Source organism: Tetrahymena thermophila, assembly GCF_000189635.1.
Source record: "Tetrahymena thermophila SB210 genomic scaffold scf_8254579, whole genome shotgun sequence".
Classification (NCBI taxonomy): domain Eukaryota; phylum Ciliophora; class Oligohymenophorea; order Hymenostomatida; family Tetrahymenidae; genus Tetrahymena; species Tetrahymena thermophila.
In genome coordinates, this window is record NW_002476350.1 from 189,245 (window position 1) to 209,967 (window position 20,723).

Genomic DNA, 20,723 nt, shown 5'->3' on the forward strand with positions numbered 1-20,723 from the left:
TAATTTAATTTGACTGAATATTTTTGTTTAATAAATATCTAAATTAAAAATTAATTTGAATTTCTCTGCTAATTATTTATTTTTTTTAATTTTGCTTTTCTTTTCTTTTGTTTTATTTTATTTTTTATTTTATATGTTCTTTTTTAATCTAATATCTCATCTGTTTAATCTTGTTTTTCTGTTTTTATTTTAATTGGTTATTTTTTATTAATTTGTTTATTTTTATTTATCTGCTTATTTATTTATTTATTTATTTATTTAATTCTTTTATTTTATTTTATTTTTATTTATTTTTATTTATTTATTTTCTTTTTATTTATTTTAATCTTTCTTGATAGTCCACCACTTTAAAATATCTTTTTCTTCTGTGTGTCTCCATGTCATGTCTCAGTTCCTAGTAAAAAATACTTTTTATATATTGATGCGAAAGTAATAGACATCATCTGGGCTGTCTTGCAAATTATGGATAATTTGTTTTGTTTTAGACGGTGAATGTAGACATTTTGAAAAAACAACCGCTAATTAATTATATTAATTAATTGCGATAATTTGCTTTAATCTTCATGAAAATGAATATTTATGCCTGAGTAGTTTTGGGCCGGATTTAAAAACTTAGGGAGATCTAACCCTTTATTTATTGTATTAAAAACTTTGGTAACCTCTTTCATCCCCACAACGAAGAGGTTAGACATAAATATACATTTTCGTATGAATTGTTAAAAATATTCACCTTGCCACCGATTCTTATTTCCTTTCTTTTTTGATTTTTTTTTTTAATTAAATTATTATAAGCTTTTTTCTGAACAGAGAGTACTTTTTTTCCTCTTGAAATAAATTAAATTTAAAAATAGTTAAGAGGTAAAAAGAAAGTAATTCAAAATTTCAAAAATTCTTCTTAAATTATAAAAAAAAGAAATTTAATGAATGAAATTCTATTATAAATTAAAAAAAACATTTTTTTATATTACAATATAATAAATTACTTTTATTGTTAGAAGAAGAAGAAGAAAAAAAAAAGTATTTTTTTATTTGAATTTTTGAGAAAATAAAAGTTAAAAAAATGTAAAATCGAGTATAAGTTGATTAAAAGAGGTAAAATTTGCATCGTTTTTTAATTAAAAATAAAAGTCATTAATATCGTTTACAATCAAAGAAAGCATTTACTTTATATAATTCTCAATTACACTTCTTAAAGGTAACGAAATTAGTTGATAATATTACATATTTACTAATATATAATTAAAAATTATTACCTTAAAAACAAATTATATATCACAAGTATAAATATGAGGTGTTTCTTAATAATTTAATATAAATCTTAATCTCGTTTACATTTTATAAATGTTGCAATGTAAATATAAGAAATATAATAATAATAGTTTTTACTATTTCTTTTATTGAAGAAACTATCTCCAAAAATGAATATTTTATATTTGTCTAGTCCTATTAAAAACAAGAAAAAAAAAATTATAAAATAGCTTTATAAAATTTATTTATTCTGAATAGTCATAATAAAGTAAGTAAGATACTTACTCTATTTATAACAATCTAATATATTTTAAAAAATCCTATTTGTTAGTTTTTAAATCAACCATTAATCTTATTAATGAATTAAATATACTGTAAAATAGATAAGCTAGATTAGGATACCTTTTTAAAAATCATCGAATTTTTCTAAAAATAGTATATTCAATTATTTTTTTGATGTTGCTCTAAATTATAAAGGCCTAGCTTAAGATAGAGCAATTTACTAAAGGTATTGCTTTAAATCTTTTAAAGAGGTTCCATAAATTAAGATAATGAAACTTAATATCTTTAAGTTATAATAATTTCACTTTAAAAATAGGGCAAATAAATAGGTAAAATATTTTAAAATCCAATTTTAAAGGTTTTTATGATTTCCATTTGAATTTATTATTTTATTAAAATCTTGATTAATCTTTTTTTCTAATTAAAGGTAAAATTTAATTTGATAAAAATGTATTAAGTTATTATAAATTCTTATTCATAAAAAAAATTATCTGCTGTTTAGTTAGTATCTATCCTTTTACTCCAAACTAAACCTTTATTATTTCAATAGTTAAAATATAAAGCAAGCACTTAGTTAATGTTTCAATTTTAGAATCTTCCTCCCTTTAAATATTTATGATTTTTAATTTTATTAAATTGTTTTCAGCTTCATGAATATAGTCTAACAAAAAGTTCTGTACTAAGCTCTTAAAGATTGTTATAAAGTTAAAAGAACTATCTGGCATATCTGGTTGTTATTTTGAGTAATATAAAGATTTGATACAGATGTGTCTTTAAAATTTTTTAGTGACCCACTGACTATTTAAGTCTTTTTTAATTTATTGTCTGTGAGAGCTGTGAATATATTAATAATTTCATTTTTCGAGCAAAGCACAATTTAACTTGGAAAATCTTTTTGTTAGATTTATTTTACAAAAATATTTTCTCTATCTGAAGTATAAAAAAAAAATTCAGAACACTAATGTTTCTCCAGCTTTTACCATTTTATTTATTTTTAAATAATTTATAGTAATTCAGACATCATTAGGATTTACTGTTGTCAAGGTTATTAATTTTATAAAATTTAGATTAAAAAATACGACTGCAATTAACATATTATTAATAAAACAAAATTCTGATCAAACCTTAATATTTCTTTTGATAACGGGTAAGTAAAATATAAGTAACACCATAAATTATTTTAGTAACTTTTAATAAAACTTTCTAAATATTTAATTTACTTGCATCATAGTGCTTTTGTATTATTTAAAAAAAAAAATATTCTAAATGTTTATTATAGAGTGGCTTTTTAAGAAATAATATTTAGAATAATATGAATCCATCCATCATAAGATTACAGAAATAATTAATTGTTTATAAAGTATATTTATTTATTTGTTTATAAATTAATTAATTATAATAATTAAAATAGTTGATTTTTGTTTTTTGATTACTTATAATTGATAATATTCATATGTTGGTAGTAGGATTTTAATCATAAATTAATTCATTTTATATAAAATTCTGAGTGGCTGGCATATTAATTGTGAGTAAATTAAATTAAATTGAAATTTATATTTTTCTCTAAGTTTGAAATTTCTGTCAATTACTCCATTGAAATATTGAAATAGAATCTAAACAAATAACACAAACAGTTGATTTTTTTAAAAATTAATAATTCTTTAATAAAATTTTAATGGCCTCAGTAATTTGCAATTCAAAAATTTCCAAATAAATACAAATACAAAAACCAAATTGATTGTGAAAAATCATATAAATAATTTAATAAACAAAAATTAAATAAAAAATATTTAAAATGATTAGACATCCTACTATTCTAAAATCTTAGGTCGAAGGTGATCTAACTATTAAATAAGTTGAATTTCTCAGACTAAAAAGGCTTACTTTTTATTTAGTTACTATTTTTTCATTTGGTATATCCTCGATTGTGTGCTATTTCAATATCAATTTGAAAAAATATTTCTTCTATTCAACGCAAAATTGTATTGAAACTTCAACTCACGTACTAGTTCAAACAACAAACGACAAGTTTTAAATTGAGAAATTAAATAGCTAAATAAAGGACAGAACATTATAAACATATTTTTTAAATAGAAAAATAAAATACTTTTATGATCAAAGTGAGCATTCATTCTAAGCTCTTTAGTTAGAAATCGAGGGTAAAAAGATATCTGAAATCGCCAAGAGCTCGCCATAAGACCCTCAAGAAATCGAATAAAAGTAATTAATTAATTAATTTACTATTTTTTATGATTATTTCATTCAAAGAAGAATTGTAGGAAAAATAAGTTTTAAATAATGGAAAAGATATTTTTTTTGGCAAATATAAAATGAAGAATGAATTTAATTTTTTTTAACATTAGGATATAGCTTTTTGGAAAAAGCTTTATAGAAATTAAAGTTCCTTCATACTTTGAATATATGGGTTCATAGATGTTTCAACCTATGAATTTTATTTTCTATTTTGGATAGCTTGTTTTACTGCTTTAGCTTTTTTACTCCTTCTTTGCCATAGCTTTAAGTGCATAAATTATCATTATGTCTATTATTTATATTTTTGTTAGAAAGACTAAATAGTAACTTAAAGAAGCTTGTATGCATGATTTATAAGTTTAAGTTCAAAGGTCAAATGGTATTCAAACTGTTTCTTCAACCGAGTTGGTACCAGGAGATATAATTATCATAAACCAAAACATAACTCTTCCTTTTGATTGCATTCTTTTAGAGGGATAGATGTAAGTTAACGAAGCAAATATAACAGGTAAATTAAAAAAATTAAAACAAAGTTTTACAAATTAATTAACATTCTTCTTGTTCTTTTTCTTCAAAATTTAGAAAATTTTAATTTTGGTTTTATTTATGTTAAAGATATCTTTTAATTTAATATTAAATAAAATAGGTGAAAGTATTCCTGTGATAAAGAGCCCACTACCTTCAAATTCTGACTTAACATTCAAGTAAATTTTATTCCATATAATTAATTACACTTAATTAATATCACTTTTTATAGGTATGAAAATTAAAAATCTTAGGTATTACTTGAAGGAACTTCAATTATAAAATTAGAAATGGATTCAGCTAAAGCTCTAGTAGTTAGAACAAGCCTAAGTAGTTTTAAAGGATAAATTATTAGAGCCTTGCTTTATCCTAAGCCTTTTGATAAGCGCTTTGTTTTACAAGGCGCTAAGTTTAGCTTACTGATGGTACTATTCTGTTCTATTGCTTTCTTCTGTGTCCTTTACTAATACTACAATATTAATCTTTCTAATTGGTAAATAACGCTTAGATATCGTAATTAAATTTTGTTTGCATTTTTTTGGATTTTTATATTTATTTATTTAATTGAAATCTAATATATAATAAATAGTTGACATGATTCAGTTTTGCGTACCACCAGCAGTTCCTATTATCATTAATGCTATGATATTTTTTGGTTTAATGAGGTTAAAAACTAAAAATATATTGGGATCAGATCCTATGAAGTAAATATAGGCAGGACGTATCTAGGTAAATAAATAAATACCTTGTTATCAATAGTTAAAAGTTTTATTTTTTTAAAATTATTAAGACAATTTGCTTTGACAAAACAGGAACGCTTACTGAAAATTTTGTGGAAATAATCGGGTATTCTCTTCCTTAGCATGAAAATTTAACAATCGTGGGTAAAGATGAGAATTCTCATTCAAACGAAATTATTGATAAAATACTTGGGATTTGCCACTAAGCTTCTGCTTCGGATGACCAAGAAACAATTGTAGGAGATCCGATTGATATTTAAATGGTTTAGTTCAGTGGATGGACCATAGGTCATGACTAAGAAAAAAAGCTACCTTTTGCATCAAAAAAGGATAATAAACTCTACTCTCTATTAGTTAATGAATTTCATTCGGAATTTCAGTCTATGAGTGTGGTGAGTTAAGATACATAGAAAAATAAATATTATCTTTTTATTAAAGGCTCTCCTGAAGTCATTATATCTAGATGCCACTCTTAAGAATAAAAGGAAGCCTATCTTCAGAAACTACATTAATTTGCTGTTAAAGGTTATAGAGTTTTAGGTTTAGGATATAAGGAACTTTCTTTCGATAATTTGGAGAATTTTATCAAAATGCAGCGCTCAGACTAGGAAAAAGATATTTGCTTTTCAGGATTTTTGATATTCAAGAATAATCTTAAAAAGGACACAAAGTAGGTTATTGAAGAGCTTAAATAAGCTGAATTAAAAATCAAGATAATATCTGGAGATAATCCTATTACTACGATAAAGATAGCAGAAGAGTGTTCAATTTTAAAAGACACAAATAGCATAATTTTATTAGATCATGCTAAATAATAATCTGAATTTTTAAATATTTATGAAATAAATGAAGAAGGTCATAAAACCGAGATTACATTTCAAGGAAACTAAGAATAAATAGTAATTAATTAATTGAATAAATCATATTCTTTTAAAATTTAATCATTATTATTATTTTTTAAACAAAGCTACAACAATAAATTAGTTTTTGTGTGGATTCTATTAAGCAAAATAAAAGTTTTTGTATGACAGGTAGTGCATAAAGCTTTTTCTAAGATCGTCTTTAAATTCCTAAAGAGCATGCATAAGGTGCAATTCAGCAATAATCAAATTAAAAGCTAGAATCTTTTTACAAATTATTGATTCTGCATTCTTAAATATTTGCAAGAACATCTCCTGAATAGAAGGCTTTGGTTGTAAAATAAGTTAAAGAATTGGGATAAAATGTTTGTATGGTTGGAGATGGTGCAAATGACTGCTCTGCAATAAGAGAAGCTGATATAGGTATTTCTTTTTCTGATGCAGATGGACAGTTTTCTGCCCCATACATTTCTAAATATCCTTCAATAGGTAATTTAAATTATTTTATTTAAAAAGTAATTGTTAAATCTTTTTTTAAAAATATTTAATAAGAATGTGTTAAATAAATACTTTTGGAAGGTAGGGCTGTTCTCTAAACTAGCAGAGAAATATTTAAAGGATACATTTAAATTGGTATATTAAGATTTATGTGTTTTTTGGCTTTAAGTTACTTTTATAGTGGTCTTGGAGATTTTTAGATGACTTGGTAAGGCTATATCTTTGGATACACCATGAATTATATTTTATATGGCTTGAGTAAGCCTGTCAAAAACCTCTAGAAAATAACTATTGATGATGACTTTTTTGGAATCCACACCCTTATTTCCATGGTTTTTTCATTATTGGTGTTTAGTTGCCAGTTTGTTGTTATTTTAAATATACTTTAAGATAGTCCTAATTACATACCTACTACATAACTTTAAAGTAATGGGCATTTAGCTATAATAGGGCAGGAAAATACTCTCATGTTCATAGCTGTCTTAGTGAATTATCTTTACATTTATTTATCTAATTATAGAAGCTCACCTATCAAGCAACCTATTTTTAAAAATTACTTATTTTTCATCTCAGTCTTACTGTAAGCTTTATACGCTAACATCATAATATTTACAGATAAAATTAACGTATCATCTATGAACTTAAAGCCTATATATGATAATGATGCAGAAATCAAGATTTTCTTTAGTCTCCATGGATTTGGAATGATAATTTACTTATTCGATTTCATATTCACTAAAAATCTATTCTCTAAAGCCTATCAAAAGAAGTATCAAAACAAATAATAACAAATAACATTTAATTTGTATTAAAAATTATAAATCTGATAATAAAATGGAATATTTTCGTATTTTTTTGATAAATGTTGAGCTAAAAAGTAAATTTAATGTATTATTTAAAATTAATTATTGGAAAAATAGCTTATTTATTTTAATAAAGATTTTAATTAAAAAATAAAAAATTAACTAATTTTTTAAAAATTTATTTTTGACTTTCAATTAAAAGCAAATTAAAATTTATTAAAAAAATATTTTTAATTATTATTTTGATTGAAAAAAGTAGCAATTACTTTTGTTGACATTTTTTGTTTTTATTTTTCTTGTATTTTAAAATAAAATTCTATGATATTTAGACTTCAATGGGTATTGATATATTGATAATAAATACTCATTACTCATAACTAATAGCTTTTCAATTTAATAATTAATATTATAGCAGTATTAATTTAATTTAATGTGATTATATTCAATTTATTGAAAGTGTATTAACTAATTATTACTAAAAAACCACTTTACTTGTTTAGCATATGTAGGATTATTATGAATAAAATGATGAAACAACATAGTTTTTTGAATAAGAGAAACAAAAAAGCAACTAGAATTCTCCTAAGATAATTTATCGGTATTAAATTCACTTCAAAATATGTCAATTAAATATTTTTTTATCATTTAGGCGCAGATTCAGCTCTAATAATGCATAATTATGTGATTTTATAGAAATATGTAATAATGAAGATGGAAAAATATTTAATGATATGAATTTGAAAGAGGGATATATTAAAATTAAAAATGCTCAGGTGAACAATAGAATTTATGCTAAATCTGTAACAAAAAGGAGAACTCCAATCAGTTTTAAAGTGCGAGGTAGCTCTTGCCAAAAATAGAGGGAAGAGGATTAGCAAAATTTACAATTAAATCAGAATTATGCTTATATGAAGTAAGATAAAGATAATTATTTGTAAGCTGAGATAAACAATTAGAATGGCTAGAAACAAGAACTCTGCAATATACAAACTAATGGGGCTTCTAAAAAGCTAGCAGTTTCTCCGATTCAGTTTGATTAAGAGGAATAGAAAGATTATAAAACGAATTTTTCAAACAGATTCAAAGCACACTCACCCAATAAAGCTATTGCAAATTCTTTTGTTTTTAAAAGTATTTATTCCTTACATTCCAAATAAAATATTAACTAACTAACTAACTACTCATATTCTTAATATAACTAAAATATTTAAATTATTATCTTAGTTCAGCATGATTAAGTTAAGAATTAAGCTCGTGCTAATTTGGAAACGTCTTTCAAGTCAAACACTGAAACTTTAAGATAGAATCGTGTCAAAAATAAAGTCATCGACTCATCATTTTTAACTGGGAAAAGAGAAGGAAATTTAGGATATAACTCAACTGCAACTACTACAAGTTTCGCTAATGGACGCATAAAGAATTCAGCCACTCCAATTATAGATGTGAACGATGTTAATGCTATAGATCAAAAAGCGATACAAAGTATTAATCCTAAGACTCTTCCTTTTTTAAGTAGCGATAGAGGTATAAATTAGAATAATCATTTTCATTTCGGTGAATTTAAAATCAGCACTTCTAAGGCAACTGAGCTATTTTAAAACAATATTCTGCCAAAAACCCAAAAATAGTCTGGAAATAACAGTAATAACAACTAGATATCCTAGAGCGTAACGGCTACTATAACTTACAATAGTAAAGATAATAACTAAGGAAACACCAATAAACTAAGCAATCTCAACAGAACAAAAAATAATACAATATGCACAAATCAAAATATTATCTACAAACACAATAGATATTCCTCAAATACTCCGTCTAAAAGAGTAAAAGGAGTATTAATCAATTCCGTTCTAAGTGAAAATTAATCAAACAAGGAGACTTTACAAGCAAGTAATAGGAATAGCCAGATTCGTAAACGATAGCAAATAATATAAAAATAAAATAATATTCTTGCAAATAGTATTTAGCATATTTATTCTAATTTAGAAGAAAATGCTGGTTAATTATCAAAGAATCGGAGAATAAACAATACAACTAATTTTGATTCAACTAATTTTTAAACAAATGAAAATTCAGAAAAAGCAAAGTAAAATCAAGCAAGTAACCCCATTCAGTAAGCAATTAACAAATAATAATTTAACAAGATTTTTGTGAATTTTTCAAAGCTGAGGAGAGAAGGATAGGATCTAGGCAAGGGATTTCTAGGATCCATTTTAACAAATGCTCCAAAACACCCAATATATAATCAAATTAGCCAGAGGCAAAAGAATAGTTTGAATGTAGAAAGTAGAATTATTAAAAAAGAAAAAGATCCTAACTAGAATTAACATTGCAACGAAGATGATTTGTAATATCCTAAAAATAGCAATAAAGCATTAGAGATGGTTGAATCTCTGGTATAAAAAATAAATTCTTAATTAAATGATCTCTAAGTTAATTTAAGTATCATGAAATCCTCAAATAAAATTTTGCTTGATGCAATTGAATAAAAGGAGAGCACTGAGATATTTCATCAAATTGAAAAATATACTGATACTACTACTGCTACTTCTTCTTCTTCCTCTAAATAAATATCAAAAATACAAATTAATAAATTAATTCCCCTAATGAAACAATGCTTCGATTCTACATATGATTTAAGTGACCCTTCAACAATTGCATTCTTGCAAACGGATAACGAAGATTCTGAGCAAGAAGACAAAAACAGCTCACGTGAAACAAAAAATGAAATAAAATAAAATTATAATAAATGAGGAGAAACAATTAATAATGTAGAATATTTTGCTCACTTTGTAAAAGTCTCTACCAATAAAATCCTGAAGAAGTATATTAGATTTATTCTAGAGATGCGAATAAAATAAAATTAAATAGTACTCTTATGTAGCAGATTAATATCAAAAAAATTGCATCATCAAAATTGAAGCTAGAAATAGTTAGTAAATATTTAAGAGTAGCAAAATATTTCTGACGATGTTAAATTAATAATATAAATTGTACATAAAAAATACATGCATTATTTGAATTTGAAACTATATAACTAAATAACTCATTCCTATTATTAATAATGATAACAAGATTCTGAATATATTATAAAATTATATTATTTTTACTAAATTAATCTTTGTACTTAGTTTTATAAATTTATTGTAAATGAAAACAGCTATGTTGGCTCATTTAATTTTGAATCCTTCAGCTATATTTTGGAACTTTCCTTATTTCTTTCTTTTTTTATTTCTTAACTTTTTACATTAATTTTCTTTTAATTCAATTTTTCAAGTAAGTATAGATATGCAATTACTTGAAATTCTATTCAATTTGTTTAGAATTCTTAGTTTTAATAAACAGTCCATCAGGAAACAAATAAAAACCAATAACACGCACTTTTGGACTCTTTAAGAAAATATCTTTTTAAATATCTCTCACCTTATATCCGATATAAATAATAAATTAAATAAAAACATTAAAAATCTTCAAAATCATAAAAAGTACATATTTATTTTATAACGTTAAAAAAATGCTCTTCACTAAAAGTATAGCTAAGTTCTCCTCAGCAGCTAATGTAACAAACAAATTCCTTCATTTATAAAACATAAATCTGCTTTTAGAATAGAAAAATAATTCAGAATTAGATAATTCAAACAATTCGTGATTATAATAATTTGTTAATAAATTAAACAGGTTAAAAACTTCGCAGTCGTTGGTGCTGGTCAAATGGGTACTGGTATTGCAATCGTTGCCAACAAGATTGGTGGTTTGAATGTCAAGATTGTTGACTCCACTGAAAAGGCTCTCTCTGGCAGCAGAAAGTTCACTGAAAGCTGGTGTGACAAGGAAATTGCTAAAAATCGTATGACCAGCGAAGAAAAGCACTAAATGCTCTCTCGTTTCTCTTACTTCACAAAGCTTGAAGATTTAAACGATGCTGACTTTGTTGTCGAAGTAATTCCACATAATTAATGGTTTTAATATTAAACTTATCACTTCATATATTATTATAATTTTAGGCTGTCACAGAAAAGTTTGAAGTCAAGAAAAATATCTTCACCACTTTGGATCAAATTACCAAGCCTGATACTATTTTGGCTTCCAACACCTCCTCCATTTCTTTGACCAAAATTGCTGCAACCACCAAGCGTCCTGAAAAGGTTATTGGTATGCACTTCATGAACCCCGTCCCAGTCATGAAGCTCATTGAAATCATTAAAGGTCTTCAAACTTCCGATGAAACTCTTTAAACCACCTTAGAGTAAGTTAGATCTTTATCTTTTTAAATGTTAAAATATTTTTTGATAAAGCTTATCTCATAAATTGGGTAAGACCACTGTTTTGGCTAATGATATTCCGGGTTTCATCCTTAACAGAACTTTAATGCCATACATCAACGAAGCTGTTTATGCTTTGTTTGAAGGTGTAGCTACTGTTGCTGATATTGATTAGGCCATGAAGCTTGGTACTAACGTTCCTATGGGTCCCCTCACTTTGGCTGATTTCATCGGTTTGGACACGTAAAATAAAATTATTTTTTTCAATTATTTTTCAAGATTTTTTCATATTTTAAATAGCTGTTTATTGATCATGTAAGTCTTACATACTGAATTGGGTGATTCTAAGTACAGACCTTGCCCCTTGCTCGTTAACTACGTTAATGCTGGCTACTTAGGAAAGAAGAGTGGTAGAGGTTTCTACAAATACTGATCTATTTTAATATTTATTAACAAATATATATATGCCTTTTTATTCTAAGCGACAAACAACATTATTACGAGAAATAAATTTAATATTTGCTAAAACTTCGAAAGAAGTGAATTAATTCATTTATTGTAAATTAGAATATTTATGGTGTATGTATCAATGTATTCATTTTATTACTAAAATATTTTTTCACTACCAATCAAATTTCACTTAAATTAATTAATTAATTAAATATATACTTGAATTAAATTATATAAATATAAATATATATTTGAGTGTGTTTTAATTTTGTAGTTTTTAATAAAAGCTATATTTTTTTTTTTGACCAAAATAATAAAAGTGACTGCTATAAATTAAAAATTTTAATTAAAAATGCCATAAGATTTTTCTTAGAATTATGGAGAGTAAATTATTTTGATTTCTTAAGAATAATTTAATCAAATAATTGATATTACTCTAATTTCTTTTAAAAGATCGTAAAATATTAATTTAATAAAAAATTATGATAGTATGATTTTTTAGAATCTAATCAATTAAAGTTTTTATCTATTCCTAATTTTAAATTATTATTGTAAGTGGGCAAATTGTAATATATGGTTGAGGTGTAGTTAATCAAGTAGTCAAAATCTACTCTATAGGAAAAAAAAGTAGTTAATAAATATATTTCTATGTAATTATAGTATAAGGTGAATTTGCATTAGATTTACTCTCATCCATCCAAATATATAATAAATATCATATAACCATAGATTGCAAAATTTATATTGTGATCCTAGATTATTTGAAAAAATCTTGAAAAAAGTGTAAGGATGTATTTTTTGGTTGCTTTTAATTTGCTTATGGAATCCGTAATATTGAATTAATAATTTTTTAGATATAGATTTAATTAAATCTTAACAAAAAGATTAAATTGGTATCAAATAAATAGTTAATGGATGCATATGTAAATAAGATAAATGGTGGAAGAGGTACTGTCTTCCACTAAGGCATCAAAGCTTCAATAAGATAAACGATGAGTAAGGACATATCTAACCTATCTCTTGAGTAAAAGAAGCAAGTAAATTGCTTTAAATATTGTAAAAATATTATTCTTTTCTTTAAATAACTTTTTTCTATTTAGAACATGTATGTATGTGGTGCAGATAAAAGTTATTAAAGGAAAATAGTTTTTTTCATTTAAAAAACAATCATAAACATTTTTGAATATTAAGTTAACAGCAAATATTCTTTAGTTGGATCTAAAAGATAGAAAAGAGGATGAAATTAATGTGTTGAAGCAGCTAACTGAACATTTAGATTTTTTTATAAAGATTAACTCTAAGAAAATTAACTAAGAGACAAAATTACATGAAAAATGCTGCAGAAGATTAAAATATGAGAGCTACTAGAAAGGAGAAACTGTTATTGAATATGGTAATCAATTAGCTAATTTCTATGCATTTTATTTATTTTATTTTAATATATATTTTTAGGTGCAAAAGCTGATAAATTTTTTATCATACTAAGTGGACAAGTATCCATCTTTCTTATAAAATCTTAAGAAGCTTTAGATATTGAAGAACATTAATTAAAGACTGGTAAGAAACTTAATGCTTGGAATGGAGGTCTGCTTAACATTAACGATGAGGAAGAATAAGATGAGATAAACTCTCCATCAAGCAGTGTGGCATCGAGCAATAACAATAATAGGAGGGAATCATATTAAATGGCTAATTCTCCTTTATAAAGAAAGTATTCACAAAGATTATCAATAGTCAGAGATAGTCCTAAAATGAATGGCTAATAAGAAGATAAAAACTTATTACAAATTAATAATATAAGCTAATTAGATAACAATAATAATGATGATTCACCTATGTAATTAGAAAAGATAACAGAGAAATCTAAATTCTCAAATTATAGCCCGCCTCTGAATAGAGATAAAATTTAAAACGCAAGCTTTAGAATTAAATTAAATTTTGATGATTAGATTTAAGAACTTGTGCACGAGGAAAACACGAACAAATTGGATTCTAAAACGGGGGAATAAGAAGAATAAATTTAGTAAAATAATAATTATCAATAAAATAGCGAAAATGATTAAATAGACAATAATGGTGAGTAGAATATTTAGAAGATTAACACATAGCTCTAAAAGAGACAAATGAATCAACTTTTTCTGAAAGTTGATGCGAGTAACCAAAATAAATTTAGAAGTTCAAGCGAAATAGTAGCAAACAATATTTTAAATCACAGTAATTCTAGTCCTTAATCTTTGACTTATTCTCGTACTATTTCAAGAATGACTATGCTTTAGTAGGCAATCAAAAATAATGCTGAAGTTGGTTCCATTTTCAAGAAAAAAATTAACAGTGAAAGTATTACAGAAATGAGATAAAGATTAAATTAAATGAGTGCCTCATAAGATCTAATTTCTCCTTCATCTTCTTCCCATACAATCAGCAATCTTGGAACACCTTCTAAATTATCTTCTTCTTACCAAAAAAGTAGCTAGCTGTAAAATAGAAACGATATTTTCACATTTTTAGAAGATGAAAAATTATAGCAAATAAAATCACAAGTTAATTAGAGTGGTAAAAATATTACAAAAAAAACAAGGCTTGGAAAATTAATAGATTTTTATAAAAATTACGATCTTTTTGGTAGTCTTTAATTATCTGAAATTTAAAATGCTGAAAAATATTTTACAGATTCAGGAATTTTCAAGTATGAATATCGTGATATTATGAAAGCAGGAAACACCTTTGGTGAGCTAGGTATTTTAGAAGGTAAACCAAGAAGTGCGTTAATTATATGCTCAGAAGACAGTGAGTTTGCTATCATGGAAAAAGAAGATTACAGCGAATTGTTAGCTGAGAGAGACAGAAAGAAATTACTCAAAAAATTCGAATTCCTAAAATAAAAAATGTTTCCAGAGCTGACAAATGATGGAATAAAAAAAATATTTTACTCTTTTCAAAAAAGGATCATTTAAAAAAATGAAGTTTTATTTCAAGAGGGTGACAAAGCAAATGGAATTTTTATAATAAAGCACGGAGAAGTTAATCTTTCATAGAGATAAAAAGTAGAATAACAAATACCTAATTAAAGAGATATTTTAGCTAGCGAATCTTGTTTAAACACAGCCACTGATTCTCCAGCTCCCATTTATCAAAAGAAAAAATCTCTTCTTTATAAACCATAAAAATTTACTCAAAAAACAGTAATAAATTTATATTTTATTAAAATAAAATATTTTAGCAAGCAAATATTCCTTGAAAATTATATATATATATAAATTGATAATATTAAAAATATTTTAATTTTTTACTTTAAAAAAATAGTTTGCCGTTATAAGTAGTGGAGAATATTTTGGAGAAGAAGACCTGTTAATTAAAGAAAATAAATAAATTAGGACATTTACAGCTACTTGTTCATCTCTTACAGGATCAGTTTACTATATTGAAGCAAATGTAGATTTTTTGATAATGATATTAATAAATTAAAAATATTTTGAATAACTAATTAATTTAATAGGTTTTTTTAAAGTTCATCAAATAAAAACCAACTTCTTTTCTTGTGATACAAAAAAGATTAAACTAAAAGCTGCAATGGAGAACAGAATAAAAAGAAAAATGGAATGAACAGAAGAAAAAGTTCAGTTTTATTGATAGTTTTTAGTAAATCGAAGAAGCTAAAATTAAGCAGATAATTAGAAAAAACGTTCCTAAGAGAAGTTCTATGATTGAATTAAAAAGTTAATCTTCTTCAACTGTATTTGATACTCCATCAACAACAACACCATCGAGAAGGACTACAACAATCAGTTTAAGATAGCCCAATTCATCCTCTTTTACTTTATCAAACATTGAAGGATCTTTAACTTAAATACCAATTGTAAACAGAGATTTACAAACTCTCTAAACTCCCCAAGCTAAAATAAGTACAAATAATGCTGTCTGTAGTATTAACATGGATAAAATCTGGGAAGGTAACTTACATCTTTTTTTAATATATAAATTTATTTATTTATTTACTAAATATTATTAGAAAAATCAAATGACGGATCACCTAAAAATTCTCATCTCAATTCTGAAAATCTTATTGGTGATAAAGCTAAATCTTATATTTAAAATTACCCTTAAAATAAAATGTATTGAATTTTTTTTTTAAATTAATTCTTACATTTAAAAATTTATTTATTTATTTATTTATGCTTTTAGGGTCACTGAAGAATCTTAGAGAATTTAAAATTCGCCTTTTTACAAATAACAAAGAAATTCAGAAATAAATTTACAATGTATCAGGTCAAAAACTCCTAAATTGTCAGCTATTCACTCCAGCATATTAGAAAATACCTTTTCTCCTCTTAATAAATTATCTAAATAAACTAGCAGTGAGATCAAAAGTTAATTATAAACACATGTTTAAGATATCGAAGGCCTTAGAAAGTCGGTGAATTTATCTAAAAATAATTGGTAAAGTGTGAAAAAGACTAGATAAACTTATTCAAATTATGAAATAAATAACTCATAGGATCTAAAAATTAAATTGAATTTCTAAAGACAGGCTTCTATACAATTAAAAACTTAGTATTAAAGCTCTTAAAGCTCATTAGCCTAATTTTAATCAACATCAAATTTATAAACATCTGACTAACTTTATTCATAAACGTTTTTATAAAGATAAACAACTTCAAATTCTAATTCTGAAAGTCCTATTAAAAAGAGTATCAGCGATAACTAACTAAAACTTCTTGGCTTCTCTTAAGTAGCTAGTAATAGTACAAATAATAATTAGCTATATTTGTATTCATAAGGAGTAGATATAAATAAAGAATAAAAGAAACTCCCACAAATATCAAGTCCTCAATTTAAGACTGATCACTAATTATAAATGGAGAATCAAGAATAAAAAAAATTAGCAATAGAAAAAAAGAAACTTGATATCATTAAAAAAACATAATTTTTTGAATATAAATAGCAGTTGCAAAAAAAAGAAGCTTTATATGACAGTCATAACATTTAAGACCTTTCTGATAAAAAAGGCTTTTAAAATAATGGACTTCACATTGAAATAATTTAACCAAGTTCTTTATCTATAAGAAGCAACTCATAAACAAGCTCACCTTAAAGAAAAAAAGTTATCAGTTTGATAAGAAATAATGGTTTTGTAAAAAATATTATCAAAAAAGTTTAAGGAAAATCTGATCAAATAGATTCTATCTTAAGGATAGATGAGCTTTAACAATCCAGCCTAAGAGATTAGGATTAAATCAAAACAGAATTAAGCAACAAATTTTAAGAAAGATCTTTGATTACTGAGTTAGATGAAAAAAAGAAAAACCTACAAAGATATCAGTTGATAAGTCCTTTGTCAAAATAAGATAAAATAATTTATCCAACAACTCATCTTGAGCAATTTTAAATTAAGAAATAATTTTAATAAGAAAATTCAATAGAAAATAAGATATAAAACTCTAATCAATCTGTATAAAAAAGCTAATCTTTACCAAAAAGTAATGGATAATTTTAAAAAATAGAATTTTACTAAAAACTTAAGTAAAATCTTTTATAAAATCAATAAAAAACAATTTAAATTAAATTATAATAATAACAATAGCAATAATAAAATAACGAATCTCCAAATAATTTTATTGTATAAAACTATTCAAAATTAAACTAAATTTAGCATATAAATTGATAATAATTAATTACTATTTTAATTAAAAACATAATATATATTTATTGAATCTTCACTATAAAAATATATCTATAAATTCATTTATAAAACTATGTTTGAATTTAACTAAAATATTCTTAATGAGTTATCTCAAATTATTTAAAATAAATGTTAATATTTTAATAAATTGAGTAAAATTAAATATTAAATTAATTAATAACAATTATTGTTTATAAATATTTATTTAAAATATATAATAGGTCATTATATTTATTCAAAATAAATAAATAAATCTTTACTATCAAACAAATATTTCAAATATAATTTTTTTTTTGAATTCCAATTTAAATATTCTTAAGAAGATAATCTAAAATTACTTATTCAAATTTAAATTTTTATTTGTTATTGTATAAATCTATTCAAAATTAAACTAAATTTAGCACATAAATTGAAAATAATTAATTACTATTTTAATTAAAAACATAATATATATTTATTGAATCTTCAAATATAAAAATATATGTATAAATTCATTTATAAAACTATGTTTGAATTTAACTAATATATTCTTAAAGAGTTAATAAATTAAGTAAAATTAAATATTAAATTAATTAATAATAATTATTGTTTATAAATATATAATAGGTCATTATATTTTTTAAAATAAATAAATGATCTTTACTATCAAACAACTATTTCAAAAATATTTTTTTTTTTGAATTCCAATTAAAATATTCTTAAGAAGATAATCTAAAAATTACATATTGAAATTTAAATATTTCTTTTTTATTGTATAAATCTACTCAGATAAGTTAAACTTAGCTTATAATCGATATTAATTATAATATACAAATTTAATTAAAATAATGTTTATTTAAAACAAATAATATATTCTTCAATAAAGGACTATAAAAAATATAAAAATTTATAAGCATATACTATCATAGTAAGCCAATATATTTTTGAGAAAATAATCTCAAATTATTTGTAAAAAAATTATTTTTAACTTAATAAATATAATAAAATTAATTTAAATTTAGTTTATAAATTGATAGTAATTAATTAACTAATCTTTGAAAATTTCAATCAAAATTTAATGTTTATAGAAAATAATTCAATTTTCACAATTAAATTATAAAAAATATATCATTTTAAAACATGTTTTTGATTTTTAACCAAAATATTCTAAATAAAATTTCAAAAATTATTTTATTAAGATAAATTCTTCTAAAAATACAATAATAACTTTCTAGTAAATTTAATAAAATACTAATTTTATAACTTAAAAGTTAGAAATATATAATTGATCATGAAACATTAAGAGTTTTTATATTTTGTGATATGTTCAAACAACTTAGAAACTTACTAATCTTCTAGGCTTACTTAGTAAGTATTTGATTCTTAGTATTTCGAATTCATTTAACTTTTTTAAACTAATTTTTTATTTAAAAATAACTAAAAATATTTTTTTAATTTTACTTAAGAGAAACTTTGATGAAATTTAAATATTTCTTCTTAGAACATTCCTTAAAGATAAAGTCAAAGCCTTCATAATTAATACTATTATATCTTTAAATTAGTTTTTTTATTTTTCTTATCAAAAGGTTAAATATTTTTTACCTCAAATCTAAATCTAAAAATTTTAGAAAATCAAATTTTTAAATTGTTTAACTAAACAGCTCAGCAATTAAATTTCCTAAACTATTATTGCTAAAAATATATATTATTAATAGTACTTTTTTTACAATATTACGCTAAATGGAGAGTTAAAAATGAGATATTTCTGCACAATGATAATTTTTCAAAAAAATCTGCAGCATTATTCAAGTCATTCTAGCTTTAATTTTTATTTAATTGTATTACTTTTTTTAGTCAAATAAATAAAAATTAACTACTTCAGAAATAATTCGAGTCTTTTTAAAGATTCACATTTACTCAAGCAAGATCCTAGAAAATTTAGATCTTTAGTCTATAAAACGTTTCCACTAAACAAACATTTATTAATTAATAAAAAAATGGTTAAAATTTCATTTTAAATAAAATTGTGATACTTCAACCATATTTAAGCAATTTAAAGATTCATAGTTTGTATTTCTCCTATTGAATTATAATTGTAATTGTATCCTATTTGATTTTTACTATTTAAAATTAAGTAAAAGTAATTTTTTAAATAATTTTACCTAATCTAATATCTTAGTTTTTACAAATGTGAGCATTTAGCAATTTATGAAACTATATTAACTGCCCCTTATGTTTTTATACTATTGCAACTGTATTATTTAAAAATTAAATATAAAATAAAATATTTAATATAATAATTTACTTCAAATTAAGCAATAGGTTATTTAATTAGGAGCATTTTCCTATGCCTCTTCCAACTTCGATAGCACAGTCAGTATCTAACTAGCAAAAGCTGACAGTAAAAGTAAAAATAAAAAATAAAAATTAATTAGTTAATTATAAATTTAACCTTAAGTTTAGAGAAAGATCCAAAAGATTAATGCAAGATGATATTATATTCTTTAAGTTCTAAGCAGCAGGAAAGTTTACATTGCAATAGCTAAATAAATAAAAAATAGTTATATTAAATTTGAAATAAAATTTAATTACCTTTTGTCAACTTTAATAACTTTAGCCAAATGATAATTTCCTTAATTTAACTATGTTAGTTAATATGTTATAATTTTACATCAAATTTTTAAGTCATTAGATCAATAAAATTTATCCTCAAAGTAAAAATCAAATAAAATTATTTTCATTTAAGATTATTAACTAATAACTATTTGAATATTTGAATAAGGTAAAGATTTAAAATTACTTAGTAAGTATAAAAAACTTATTCATTCTCGTCAAGATCTAATTAATTTTCTTTATCTTTTAAAGAAAATTTACTTTATTTTTGCTATTTTTGTTTGAAAATAATTATTACCTTAATTGAGGTTTTTTAGTTTTACCTACTCCATTTTATGAATTTTCTTTTTTAGTACTTTTTGCAAAATAAATACAAAAATAACTTAAATTATTTGTTACAAAATAAAATAAAAAAATTACAATAAACCTTATAATTAAATTTGATTTATATTAAATTAAAGAATTTATTAAATAGCTTTTTATTTTTTTAAAATACATTTTTAATTAAATTAATTTTTTATTTATTTGGT

The 20,723-nt window shown here is 23.1% G+C and overlaps 6 protein-coding genes across 6 annotated transcripts; 5 read left to right on the forward strand and 1 right to left on the reverse strand. All coding sequences in view use genetic code 6, as the record gives it.

Moving 5' to 3' along the window:
- Positions 1–133: 133 nt before the first annotated feature.
- TTHERM_000666629 (transmembrane protein, putative) lies at positions 134–712 on the forward strand (the record flags this gene model as incomplete). The annotated part of the gene is made up of 1 exon (XM_012798586.1): positions 134–712. The coding sequence occupies one exon, from the start codon at positions 134–136 to the stop codon at positions 710–712; it is 579 nt and encodes a 192-aa protein (XP_012654040.1).
- Positions 713–3,325: 2,613 nt separating this feature from the next.
- Positions 3,326–7,233, forward strand: TTHERM_00666630 (E1-E2 ATPase family protein; the record flags this gene model as incomplete). The annotated part of the gene is made up of 8 exons (XM_001020032.2): positions 3,326–3,750; positions 3,894–4,291; positions 4,430–4,487; positions 4,541–4,821; positions 4,898–5,037; positions 5,099–5,947; positions 6,016–6,397; positions 6,461–7,233. 8 exons carry the CDS (start codon positions 3,326–3,328, stop codon positions 7,231–7,233), a joined length of 3,306 nt encoding a protein of 1,101 aa, XP_001020032.2.
- Positions 7,234–7,544: 311 nt separating this feature from the next.
- On the forward strand, positions 7,545–9,962 carry TTHERM_000666639 (E1-E2 ATPase family protein; the record flags this gene model as incomplete). The annotated part of the gene is made up of 3 exons (XM_012798587.1): positions 7,545–7,807; positions 7,859–8,340; positions 8,434–9,962. The coding sequence occupies 3 exons, from the start codon at positions 7,545–7,547 to the stop codon at positions 9,960–9,962; spliced, it is 2,274 nt and encodes a 757-aa protein (XP_012654041.1).
- A 761-nt stretch (positions 9,963–10,723) lies between these two features.
- Positions 10,724–11,904, forward strand: TTHERM_00666640 (3-hydroxyacyl-CoA dehydrogenase; the record flags this gene model as incomplete). The annotated part of the gene is made up of 5 exons (XM_001020033.3): positions 10,724–10,768; positions 10,888–11,148; positions 11,214–11,455; positions 11,505–11,714; positions 11,772–11,904. 5 exons carry the CDS (start codon positions 10,724–10,726, stop codon positions 11,902–11,904), a joined length of 891 nt encoding a protein of 296 aa, XP_001020033.1.
- An 877-nt stretch (positions 11,905–12,781) lies between these two features.
- Positions 12,782–17,583, forward strand: TTHERM_00666650 (cyclic nucleotide-binding domain protein; the record flags this gene model as incomplete). Its single annotated transcript, XM_001020034.3, has 7 exons — positions 12,782–12,958; positions 13,113–13,314; positions 13,374–15,103; positions 15,225–15,353; positions 15,418–15,871; positions 15,931–16,033; positions 16,104–17,583. Exons 1-7 carry the CDS (start codon positions 12,833–12,835, stop codon positions 17,581–17,583), a joined length of 4,224 nt encoding a protein of 1,407 aa, XP_001020034.2. The 5' UTR covers positions 12,782–12,832.
- Positions 17,584–18,907: 1,324 nt separating this feature from the next.
- On the reverse strand, positions 18,908–20,525 carry TTHERM_00666660 (kinase domain protein, putative; the record flags this gene model as incomplete). The annotated part of the gene is made up of 12 exons (XM_001020035.2): positions 18,908–18,995; positions 19,042–19,131; positions 19,183–19,272; positions 19,316–19,399; positions 19,458–19,547; positions 19,614–19,700; positions 19,743–19,832; positions 19,886–19,975; positions 20,033–20,122; positions 20,173–20,222; positions 20,381–20,436; positions 20,492–20,525. The coding sequence occupies 12 exons, from the start codon at positions 20,523–20,525 to the stop codon at positions 18,908–18,910; spliced, it is 939 nt and encodes a 312-aa protein (XP_001020035.2).
- Between the last annotated feature and the right edge of the window lie 198 nt (positions 20,526–20,723).